Raw genomic sequence first — 11,332 nt, 5'->3', positions numbered from 1 at the left:
GGTGAAATCCAAACTAAAGTTAGTAATTGTAGGAACAATATATTTCCATAACGGGGTTCTAATTTCAGTTATATTTCCTAAAGTACACCAAGCACCTCTAGATACATAGGTATCAATGATACACTCATTATCTGTGACTAGAGACACAGCTGTATCATTTAGTGCAAAAAAACATACCCTCTTATGTCCCATGTAATATATTGGTGCTCTCTTTTTAGAGATTGTTTCCCCATCTAGGATACAAACTGAGGCATTGTTCCAGCAATTTTCCTCTACAAATCTATATTGTCCCTGTGTACATAAAATATCATGATTTTTCCGTTGACAAAGAGAAATATCCACCTGTTGCCATCTCCCATTTTCTCTGATCACATAGGGGTAATCTAATCTTGGGTGTAATAATGTTGATTCTCCACTTAGAATACCAATAGATAATACTTTATATACCGATGTTAATGTTTCACGTGAAAAAGGTATTAAGGAAGAGGCATAACATCTGTCAAAATCATGATTTATACAGCCAATCCAGGCATTTGTCCACCATTGTGAGTGTGTAAAATGCAAAAATATTGGTAAGGCTGCACGGGCTTGGGATAATAATTCAAAAGGGTATAAACCATTATAGAAAGATTGTACTATTAATTTTAGGTTGGTGGATAGTTCTGTTTGTCCTTGGGTACATGCTAAGGCCCATGATACATTCTTGCCTAACATAAATTCTGTTTCCACTGATTCTTTAAAATGATCTATCAAATTCTTAGTTACATCAACCTGAGTATTTACATGCCCTTCCTGCATATTATTCAGAATATGATTTATTTTCCTTTGTATGTCTAACCCTTCTTTACTAGCAGAGGCTATGGATGAAAGTTTGTTTCTTAACACCTCTATATCAATACCATTAACAACACCCATTCCTGTTCCCATTCCACCCAGTATTGTGTTAAATATGTCCCTTTTCCCTCTAATGTGGTTTTGTTTAAGTGAATCATATCCCCTACTTAGATGATTACGTTTTTCTTTTGGAATAAGCCAATTGTTCAATGCAATTATATGGTTTTGTGTGTATTCTGTACATTGAGGGTAGTATGTTTTAACTAACCACTGGGATAGATTAAAATGCCAAGTTACAAAATTATATTGAACATTTTTGGCAAGTATCTGGGAAGAGTCTAAATTAACCTGAAAGGGTTGTCCTTTCTCTAGGTGTTGGGATTCATGAGAACTATTTGAGTGTTCATCTTTACAATATTCTACATGATCTGGTGAGGCATCTAATATTAGCATATCCCCTACTTCTATTGACAACTCTGGAATTTCACATTTCCAAAGTCCTAGTGCCTCTCTGTAAGATGAATATGGTCTAACTATTGACCCCTTAACACCTTTGTATACATGATTGTTTTTTACATATCTCCCTCGTTCATACTTAACTTTAACATCTGTTGTTGTGCCTACTAATTCACTGTGTGTGATTGAAATATGCCTTGGGCTTCTCATGGGATCAATGGGATCCTTCCAATGGACAGCACATTCAATCACAAATTTACCATCCTTTAAATTGCTATTAAAAACCCCATTGTGTTTCCCCTTTGGTATATTTTTATCTGGTAACATAGATTTCTCATCTAACCAGTACCCTGTAGAATTTACATATATCACAAGATCAAAATAAGGTTGAAGATCATCAGATCGTACAATCTGTGTACCATGTGTTAATTTCAGCAATCCTCTTGTAGAATTTGGTTGAAACCTGCCAAATGAAAAATATATTTCCAACCCATGTGTAACTGAATATCCCAATTCATGTCCCAGTGGTGGTTCATCTATTTCATGTATATACCTCACTGTTCTTTTCCTTGCTACACCTTGATTTTCTATCATATTACCGGTGTTATTTGTTATATAACTATGATTGTCATTGTTATTTGGTCCATAAACATGGAAGATAATTATACACGCTCCAATCAGAGGGATGATTAAATTTGGAGTCCATTTATCCAGGTTCCAGGTGTTTTTATGTCTTTGTCGCTCCATAATGGATCCTGGAAAGAAAAAAATCAAGAGCAGAATCAGGTCTTATCCATTATATCTTTTGCATTGATCAACATGCACCCATTTTTCCAACCCTCTCTTTTTCAAGCACTTATTACTTCCTGAGTCAATGATACGCTTAACCTTGACTACTTGGTCACTAAGGGTTATTGTGACTAAAAAGGGACCCTCCCAATTTGAATCCCATGGAGACTTTGGTACAAAATTCTTTACCATTACCTTATCTCCCACTTTTAAGCTGATTGGGGGTTTTCCTGCTTGTTCTTTTTCTCTTGGTGCCATATTACAAGCTGCAAACTGTAAATATTTTTGTACCTGATCCTGTAATTGTTTTAGAAACTTATCTTTTTCAGCTGATTCTTTCAAAGGGGTACTGATTTTTGGATCTGCAGGGTGGCTGAGATTCATTGTCCTACCTGTCATTAGCTGATAAGGGGTAAGCTGTGTAGCTGTAGCTGTTGATCCCCTAATAGCCATCAGTATAGCAGGTAGGTGGATGATCCAATGTTTCCCTGACTGAAGAACCATCTTTTTTAGCCTCTCTTTTAGAGTTCTGTTCATTCTTTCAACCATACCCGATGACTGGGGGTGATAGGGGACATGGAATCTTTGCTCTACGCCTAGCATATCACAGAGTGCTTTCATTATTTTTCCAGTGAAGTGTGTCCCTCTATCTGACTCTAAAACTTTTGGAAATCCCCACCTTGAGAACACTTGTTCCCATAGAGCTTTAGCTGTAGCTGAAGCTGAATCTTTCCTTAGAGGAAGAGCCTCTACCCATTTAGAAAATACATCTACAACCATAAGTAAATATCTGTATCCTCCTGGGGTGCTAGGCAGTGGCCCCACAAAATCTATTTGTAGGTTATTCCATGGACCATCAGCTACAGGTACTCTGGACAAAACTGGCTTTTGACCTTTAGGCCTGGGATTTAATTGTGCACAGATAAGGCATTCCTGTACTACCTGACTGACAGTATTTTTCATTTCCTCCCACCAATATTTTGTCTGAATGTATTTCAAAGTCCCTTCTGTACCCATATGTCCTGTTAACCTGTGATTCTCTTTGGTTATATCTTTCTGATGTTGGCTAGGCACTGCAAATTTAAGACCTTCTGGTGTTATTCTCATTAACAAACCATCTTGTAATACATATGACTGTGGTGTATCTGTTACCTGCCCTTCAATCTGTTGTTTTATGCTAAATAACCTAGCATCTTTGTCCTGTTCTGCTGCTAAACAAGGGTCTTGTGCTCTGAGCACAGGTAAGCATTCAGTAACTAAACATTCTTTTTCATCTTTGTCAGCTAAGTCATGCTCCTCCCATGCCTGCTCTCCCTCAGGGTAATAGGAAGTCCACTTAACTCCCACCAGTGCAGCCTCTTTAGCCATAGAATCTACCATGTTATTTCCTAGTGTATTCTCATCATTTCCTTTCTGATGTGCTTTTACTTTAATTATTGCAACCCTCTGCGGTTCTCTACTTGCTCTGTCCCAAATGTCTTTGAATACTGAACTATGTGTGAGGGTTTTACCTGAAGCATCAGTAAATCCTCTTGTGTGCCATAGAGACATGTATTCAGTAAGAGACCTTGTCACATATGCACTGTCAGAATAAATTGTGATGGGGCCTGCACTGAAGTGAACAATAGCATCCCTGACTGCTTCCAATTCTGCCCTCTGGGCTGAGAAACCTCTAGGACATTTTATCAGGATTTTCTCATTTGTTTGGGGACACCACAAAGCATAACCTGTATAGAAACGCCCACTTTCCCAGTACCTAGATCCATCCACCCAAATTTTTAAATCATCAGTTTGTGCTGTTAATCTAAAAATCTCTTGTGTTTGAGCTCTATGTGTTTCCCCACAATCATGTGTCTCCCCTTCATATTGCAATAACTGTGGAATACAGTATGATGAGCTATGTGTCACTGTGATATTTCTGGAAGTCAGGTCCACTAGCCATCTGGCTACTCTCTGTGAAGATACTCCACTTAGTGTACGGTCCAAAAGCATTTTAATAGGAGTGTGTGGTGTCTGAAGAATTATGTTAGAGAATCCCACTACATGTTCTGTTGCAAGGATTGCCCAATGTACTGACAGCAAATTTCTAACACAGTCATCAAATCCTTTCTCCACTGGACTAAGTACTCTTGAGAAATATCCAATTGGTACCCATTTTCCATTTCGCTGTTGTAGCAACACAGCCGTAATTGCTACAGATGATGCATGCACTTGTAAAGCAAATGGTAAGCAGGAATCTGGATTACTTAAAGCAGGTGCTTGTGTCAGATCTACTTTCAATTTATTGAATGCATGTTCATGTAACTCATTCCAATCTAAAGGATCTGCTTCTCCTTTTTCACCTTTTAACAAGTCATACAAGGGGCGAGCCTTTTCTGCAAAACCCTCTATGAAATCTCTACAAAAGCCTGCCATTCCCAAAAACTGTCTCAGTGCTGTCTTTGTATTTGGTCGTGGTAATTTCCTAATAGTCTCACATTTGTGTGGATCAGGGGTCCTCCCTCCCTTTGAGACTATTACACCCAAAAAGGATACTGTGTCTTTCATTAATTGAGCTTTAGCAGGATTTAATTTTAAGCCTGAATTTTGTATTAATGCAAGCAATTCACTCAGTAGAGTGTAGTGCTGTTCCTTGGTGTCTGTTTGAAGCAGTACATCATCCACATACTGGATAAGACAGTCTGGCTCAGAGAAAGGGGAAAGAATATCTGCCATACATTTATGAAAATATGTTGGACTTGAATGAAAGCCTTGAGGGAGCGAACAAAATGTAAATGTTTTTTTCTGGAATGTGAAAGCAAATTTATATTGACTGTCTGGATGTACAGGAATGGCAAAAAATCCATTTGAAATATCTAGGACACTATACACTGTACTTGTAGGTTTTAGTGATGTCATCATATCAGGCATTTTTGCTACAACATTTGTAACTGGGGGTGTGTATTTATTTAGTGCTCTGAAATCAATTGTGGGACGCCATGTACCATTAGGTTTTTTTACTGGCCACAATGGGGAATTATTAGAGGACTGGCATTCTCTAATGACATTTTGTGACAATAAGTTTTCAATTGTTTTCTCAATATGTGGTATAGCTTCAGTGGGAAATTTGTATTGTTTTTGTGGAGGGGGGTCAGGACCCTCTACCTTTACCATCATGTTAGAAACTCTGCCACATTCTGATTTTGACACAGCCCACACATCCCCATGCTGCAACAAGATATCAGCTAAAATACTGTCATCAGTTTGTAACAAAGAAGGAGGATCAAGAGCATCAGGAATTTTAACTGATGCTATGCCATAATTGTCAGTAATTATGTGTACATTTCCTTTATACCTAGATCCCTTCCACAAAATCCAGTTACACAGATCTACAACCAAACCATGTGCTCTCATCAAATCTGATCCTATAATTGTTCCCTCATGTGTAGGGGAAAGCCACAAGCTGTGTTTCAACAATAGGTCTCCTATTTTAACTGTTACGGGCACTGAGTGTTTTGATGGTACAAGTTGCCCCCCAAAACCTTTCAGGAATATTTGGTCACTGTCAGGGTCAGTAGTCAATTTAATGTCAGTTAGTGTAACAGCTGCACCAGTATCTACAAGAATTTGTGTACAATGGCCCCCTACCGTACCTTGGATACTAGGCCTGCCACCTTTATCCCTTTGCAGATGACATACTAGGGACATGACAGGGGCCTGACATCCCTATTGTTTTCTATAAGGGTTGGTTGGAAGAGGGGTTTCATACTCCTCAGGTTGTGTTGCAATTTTTGTTTTCATTTTCTCAAGTTCTTTAATTAATGGGCCATATGGGTTTGAATCAGGGAACTCCCTTCTCTCTTGTTTCTGATTATTGTGTTCTGTTTTTTTGTGTTCTGGCCTGTATGAGTTTTTTTTGTTATCACTATATCTTTTTTGTAATCTACAATCTCTCATGATATGGCCTGTATTCCCACATTTATAACATTTGCCATTAAATTTTGGTTTACCCTCATTTTTCACAATCTCAGAAATTTTACTGTGTGTTTTGTCATCTTTTGTATCTTGAATCCAATCTTTAAGTATATTTATAAATGTCTGGTATGAATTAGCATTTCTGAGAGCTACTTTTATGGAATAATCTACAGCAGTACATTTATTGGCCATTGAATATAAGAAATCTGTGTCATCATGAGACATGTTTGGGCAATTATAAGTTGCTCTATATAGTGACAAATAATCATTACAGAACAAAACTGGGTCATCACCTCTCTTTAACCTAGAATTTTCTAATGCATTAGCACCTCTAGCATCACGACCACCCATGATGCGCTGCAATTCTTTTATTCTCTCAGCTACATTTCCCCAGTTTGTGTTTGAATCAGCTGTTATACCTCTGTGTGTGCCCACTGGTGCTTTTAATTGTGCGGCTAGCTGGTAAGGCAACCACGCTCTAAGTAAAGCACATGCATCTTTATTTCCCAAATTGTACTGTGTGATTACAGCCTCCAATTTATTAGATAAACTTATTGGTGATGCATTTGTATCAAATTTACCCAAAATTTGGCACAGATTAGTACGGTCTTGTATTGTGAGGGACACAGGGTTAGTAACACTATTCAGATTAGTTAGTGATTGAGGGGTCTTGTGTCTGAATTCTATTCGTTGTCTGCTACCTATTGTTTGAGGAGTTAGAATAGGGGGAATTTGGTTTAAAGTTAACAAAGGACTGTCAGGGTTGCTAGAGGTCTGTTCATCTAAATCTATAGTTTGATTGTCAGCACCATTTACTTCTAAAGGACACACATGTGCTAGACTACTACTGTAATGGTTGCATTTATCTTGTATCCCCTGTGCTTTCAGAGACAAAATACATTGTTCCTTATGTAAAAGCTGTGATTTAGACTCTAACAGTTCTGCCTTAAGTGATGCAACAACATGTTCTCTCTGCATTTCTTTTTCTTCCATAGAGCTTACTAGTTGCTCTCTCAATATACACCTCTCCTCACATTCTTCAAGTCTTTCTTCCAGTTCACTATTGAATTCAGTCAGCCTGTCAACTTCCTCACTCAGCACATCACATTGACATTCATTTTCCATGACAGAGGCAGATGCAACAGTTATAGACTGCTCAAGTTTATCCAATTGCTCTCTAAGCTGCACTCTCTCTGTGTACCATTCAAACTCCTTTTTCTCAGCAATCTCTTTCATTCTAAGCAACATAGATAAAACATTGCTAAGCTTCTCTTTTTCTGATTTTTTAGACAAAAATCTATGCTTGGATTTATTATTTTGCTGATCACACTGAACAAAAACATCCTTAAACTGATGAGTTAAAGGATCATCTGCACATGTTTTGTATGTGGCAGAGGCATACTTCTTAATGTACCTTTCAACAATATCCATGCTTCCTATATAGCACAATTCACAAAATGCAACAAGTATATTAAACTGTTATTGTACAGCAACAAAAGACTTGATATCAGCTAAGCTACCAATCTTTTCCAAGGAGTCACACACCAAATAAAACAAAAAGCCAAAGACAAACTAAGACTCAACAAATTTATAAGTGAAATTATCTCCTTCCTATGACTGACCGTATCCCCTCAAACTAATCCTATCTGGATCTTAGATCCGGGCCAAGAGGGATCTCCTATTGAAGCAATACACAACTAATTACCTCTCAGAGATGTCTGGTTTTTCCCTTTGGATCTTAGGGGTACTTCAGTCACCAAGGGTGATCAGCCCTACTCTGCCGGCAACTACTGAACAACTAAACAGCTCAATAACTATTCACAGCACTTGAAAACAACAACAACAAAAAATTTTGAACTTGCAGAATAATAATTAAACATATACTCATCGGATATGCACGTCTGCTCACCGATAATGTATTTCACAGGATCTCAGCTGTCTCTGGAGAAAAACCTCAGGATCTGGCAGCACTCACGAACCAGCGTGATAGTTGCACACTCAGGAGATGATTCTTAAGTACTTGAGAATTTCCTTTACCCACGAAAACTTCTTTAGGCTCCAATACTTCAGTTTAGCAGATTTAGTAGTGGTATAACGTGGATTTTTGCGATTTATCCACGTCCCATCTGGGGTGCCAAATGTAGAATCTGCTGACTTTGTGTGCCTTCAGCTGTTATTTGCAATTGTCTTTGTATTGAGACAAGGCTGATTCTTGAAGCAAAATTGGTTTATTTTTAACAGCCAATACAAGATTAATACAAATAAAATACAATGTAATTAGGTAAAAAGAAATACAAAAATACAAATAATATGGAGTTCATAGATATAGCTGTCTGCAAGTTGATAGCATAGCCATAAAGTGAAAAGGTACAGGGTTTCTGTGTAAGTCTCTGTGTGTGTGAGTGTCTATGTATGTGTGTATGCAAATGAGTGAGTGAATCTGTGTAAAAATGAGCCCTTTTTATACTGTATAAATTCATTCTATCCCATTCATACATCTCTTCCCCCCAAGCCATGTAAGCAGCTGTTTTCACCAAACTTCCTGATGGAGTCTGTTTATGGTTGTTCACAAATTTGTTTATAGTCCATAGTACATCAAAGGAGTTGTAAATTCCCATTCCAAATGTGTATCTCCCATCTGTATGTCTTTGTGTATTGCCATTTATTGGTCACTTAAAAAGGGTTGTTGATGATCAATCTTCCTCCAGGGAGTCCATTCACCCAGGATGTTTCCACATCAAAGAGTTGGTGATCAATATCAGTTTTTCATTATCTTTACCCAACAGCAACACATCCTTCCAAGGAGACACCTGTGACCTCCATTTGATACGATGAATTGGCCTCCATTTGATACACTGAATTTGCAATAAGTTAACTTGTAATGAAAAGTATGATACAACAGGTGTAAAATGCCATTGAGAAAGAAAATTTTAAGAGAAAGCTCATATAATGTAACACAGTGGGCAAGAATTATCAATTTGCGAGCGACAGGATTCACGTGAACCTGTCCGCATCATCAGAAATTGTAGGGAGAATGTGTTCCCATATTTATCATTGCACGAGGGAACACTCTTGCAATACCGCCTCTCTACCCTCAGACGACCAATTGCATGCAAGTAGGGCTTGTCAATCCCCCTGGTCCAATGAATCCAGGGTGATTTTCATCCACCAACTCCAGTTGGGTTTAAACTGCTGCTTCTTAAATATCAGTTGTGGGCTCAAATGGAGGAACCTGCAACCAATCGTAGCATTTGCCTCATAATAAATCTTGCCCAATGTAAGGCTGTTCTCGTATTTGTTACTGCTTGAGACCAGTTTAACAAAATTTAGAGATTTCTCCCATGAGAGAATATATGCTGTTTTAATAAATGTAGGAGGGTGTGAAATATCCCTATCTGTGGATGAGTGTCTAAGGTTAAGTATATTTAAATTAATTTATCAGACACTTACAGCTATGGATTGGGCACTTTTTATAAAGTTATTCCTATGTATTACAATATTTAAGAGCCCTGGTACAGGCCCATGACTACAAAAAGCTTCTAAGTCTGAAATATTGGGGGGGGGGGTTAAAAAGAGATTAAAATAGAGATTCAATTATGTTGAATCATGTTTCCTTCATGATTCAGATAGAGAATACAATTTTAAACAAATTTCCACTTTACTTCTATTATCTAATTTGCTTAATTCTCTTGGAATCCTTTGTTAAAGAAGCAGAAAAGCACTACTGGGAGCTAGCTGAACACATTGGGTGAGCTAATAGCATGAGACATATATGTGCAGCAACCAATAAGCAGCTCCTGAGCCTACCTAGGTATCCTTTTCAACAAAGGATGGTAATAGAACAAAACAAATTTGATAATAGAAGTATACCCGCCCTTCTATTCTCCTCCAAGCTGAGCCTGCCAAGTGCTCCCGTGTATTAGCCAGCCGTTCCAGACTTATAGGGATAGACAGGTCAAAAATTAAATTGTTTTCATTTTAAATAGTTGCATTTTTGTAATATACTTCCATGAGCAAAAATGCTTTTAGTAAGGGCCCGTGCACCAGTATTCAAACACCACACCTTCTCAGAGGGTCAGCAGTAGCTTGTATGACACAAATTATAGCTTCAGAATCAAAGCACACCACAAACTATGAGCATGCATAGTTTTTGAATACTGGTGCACAGTATAACAAACTCTAAGATTTACCATCACTTAAAATCAAGTGGACTTTAAGTGATTAACCATGTAAAAAATGGTGCTAAACTCACCCTTTCTGTGACGTTGAACAGTGCTAAACTAATCGGCTCCAGCCGCCCAGGGTGAATCGATCTCCTTCAATGAGGTGACTTTGCACCTCTGAACCAATAGCTGTGCGTGTAAACTGACAGGTTTCTGTATGCATGCACGGCTATTTTTCAGAGTTGCGAGTGGCACCTCATTGGTAGATCGATGTGCCATGGGCCGCCGGAGCCGCTGAGTTTTGAGCTGTGGAATGGTTCCCGAAAGGTTCAGTTTAGCACCCTTTTTTAAAATCTTTGCTTACTTAAAGTTCCCTGCATTTTTAGTAATGGTAAATCCTAGTGTTTGTTAAACGCTTGGATTTACCATCACTTTAAAGTGAATGTAAATTTTGATGATCCAGTGCCTGGTATTTAATAATCCTATTAAAAACAGGGGCACTTCATTCATCAAACTTTACATTTCACTGGTTTTGTTAAAATACTTGCCTTTTCTTCGTGAAAGCCGCTCCAGCGCTTCCCCAGCCCGTCGCAAGCCTCTTCCTACGTCAGAAATGATGATCCCGGTCTTCCTCCAATCACGGCGTTGCTTTAGGCAATGATTCCCCCAGGGGGGGGAAGCCGTGATTGGAGGATGCCGGAATCGTCATTGCTGACGTATGAAGAGGCTTGCGACGGGCGGTGGAAGCGATGGAGCGGATTTCAAGAAGAAAAGGTAAGAATTTTAAAACCAGTGAAATGTAACGTTTGATGAATGAAAGTGCCCCTGTTTTTAATAAGATTTTAAAAACCGGGCACTCATTCCACAAATTTTACATTCACTTTAAATTATATGTGCATATGCTGTAGAAACACAGTAATAACTTTTATTAGAAGTATTTTTTGCTAATGGAAGTATATTGCAAAAATGCTTCTATTTCAAACTAGAATGCACCTATGCACATTTCATTTTGACCTTTCTATTCCCTTATTCTCTGTCACAGAGTCTCACTTAAAATAGAAAAGGCTGCTAATTAAACCGAAAACAAGCTACAGAGAAATGCACGCAGTTGCTGGACCTCTGGGAACAGCACGCAG

General features: G+C 38.3%; 1 protein-coding gene across 1 annotated transcript; it reads right to left on the bottom strand.

Moving 5' to 3' along the window:
* Nucleotides 1-5,784: 5,784 nt before the first annotated feature.
* Nucleotides 5,785-7,464, bottom strand: LOC128647365 (posterior protein-like). Its single transcript, XM_053700149.1, has one exon. It carries the CDS (start codon nucleotides 7,462-7,464, stop codon nucleotides 5,785-5,787), a length of 1,680 nt encoding a protein of 559 aa, XP_053556124.1.
* Nucleotides 7,465-11,332: the final 3,868 nt, after the last annotated feature.

Source organism: Bombina bombina, chromosome 2 (genome assembly GCF_027579735.1).
Source record: "Bombina bombina isolate aBomBom1 chromosome 2, aBomBom1.pri, whole genome shotgun sequence".
Classification (NCBI taxonomy): Eukaryota; Metazoa; Chordata; class Amphibia; order Anura; family Bombinatoridae; genus Bombina; species Bombina bombina.
This window is presented reverse-complemented; position numbering and strand designations above follow the sequence as displayed.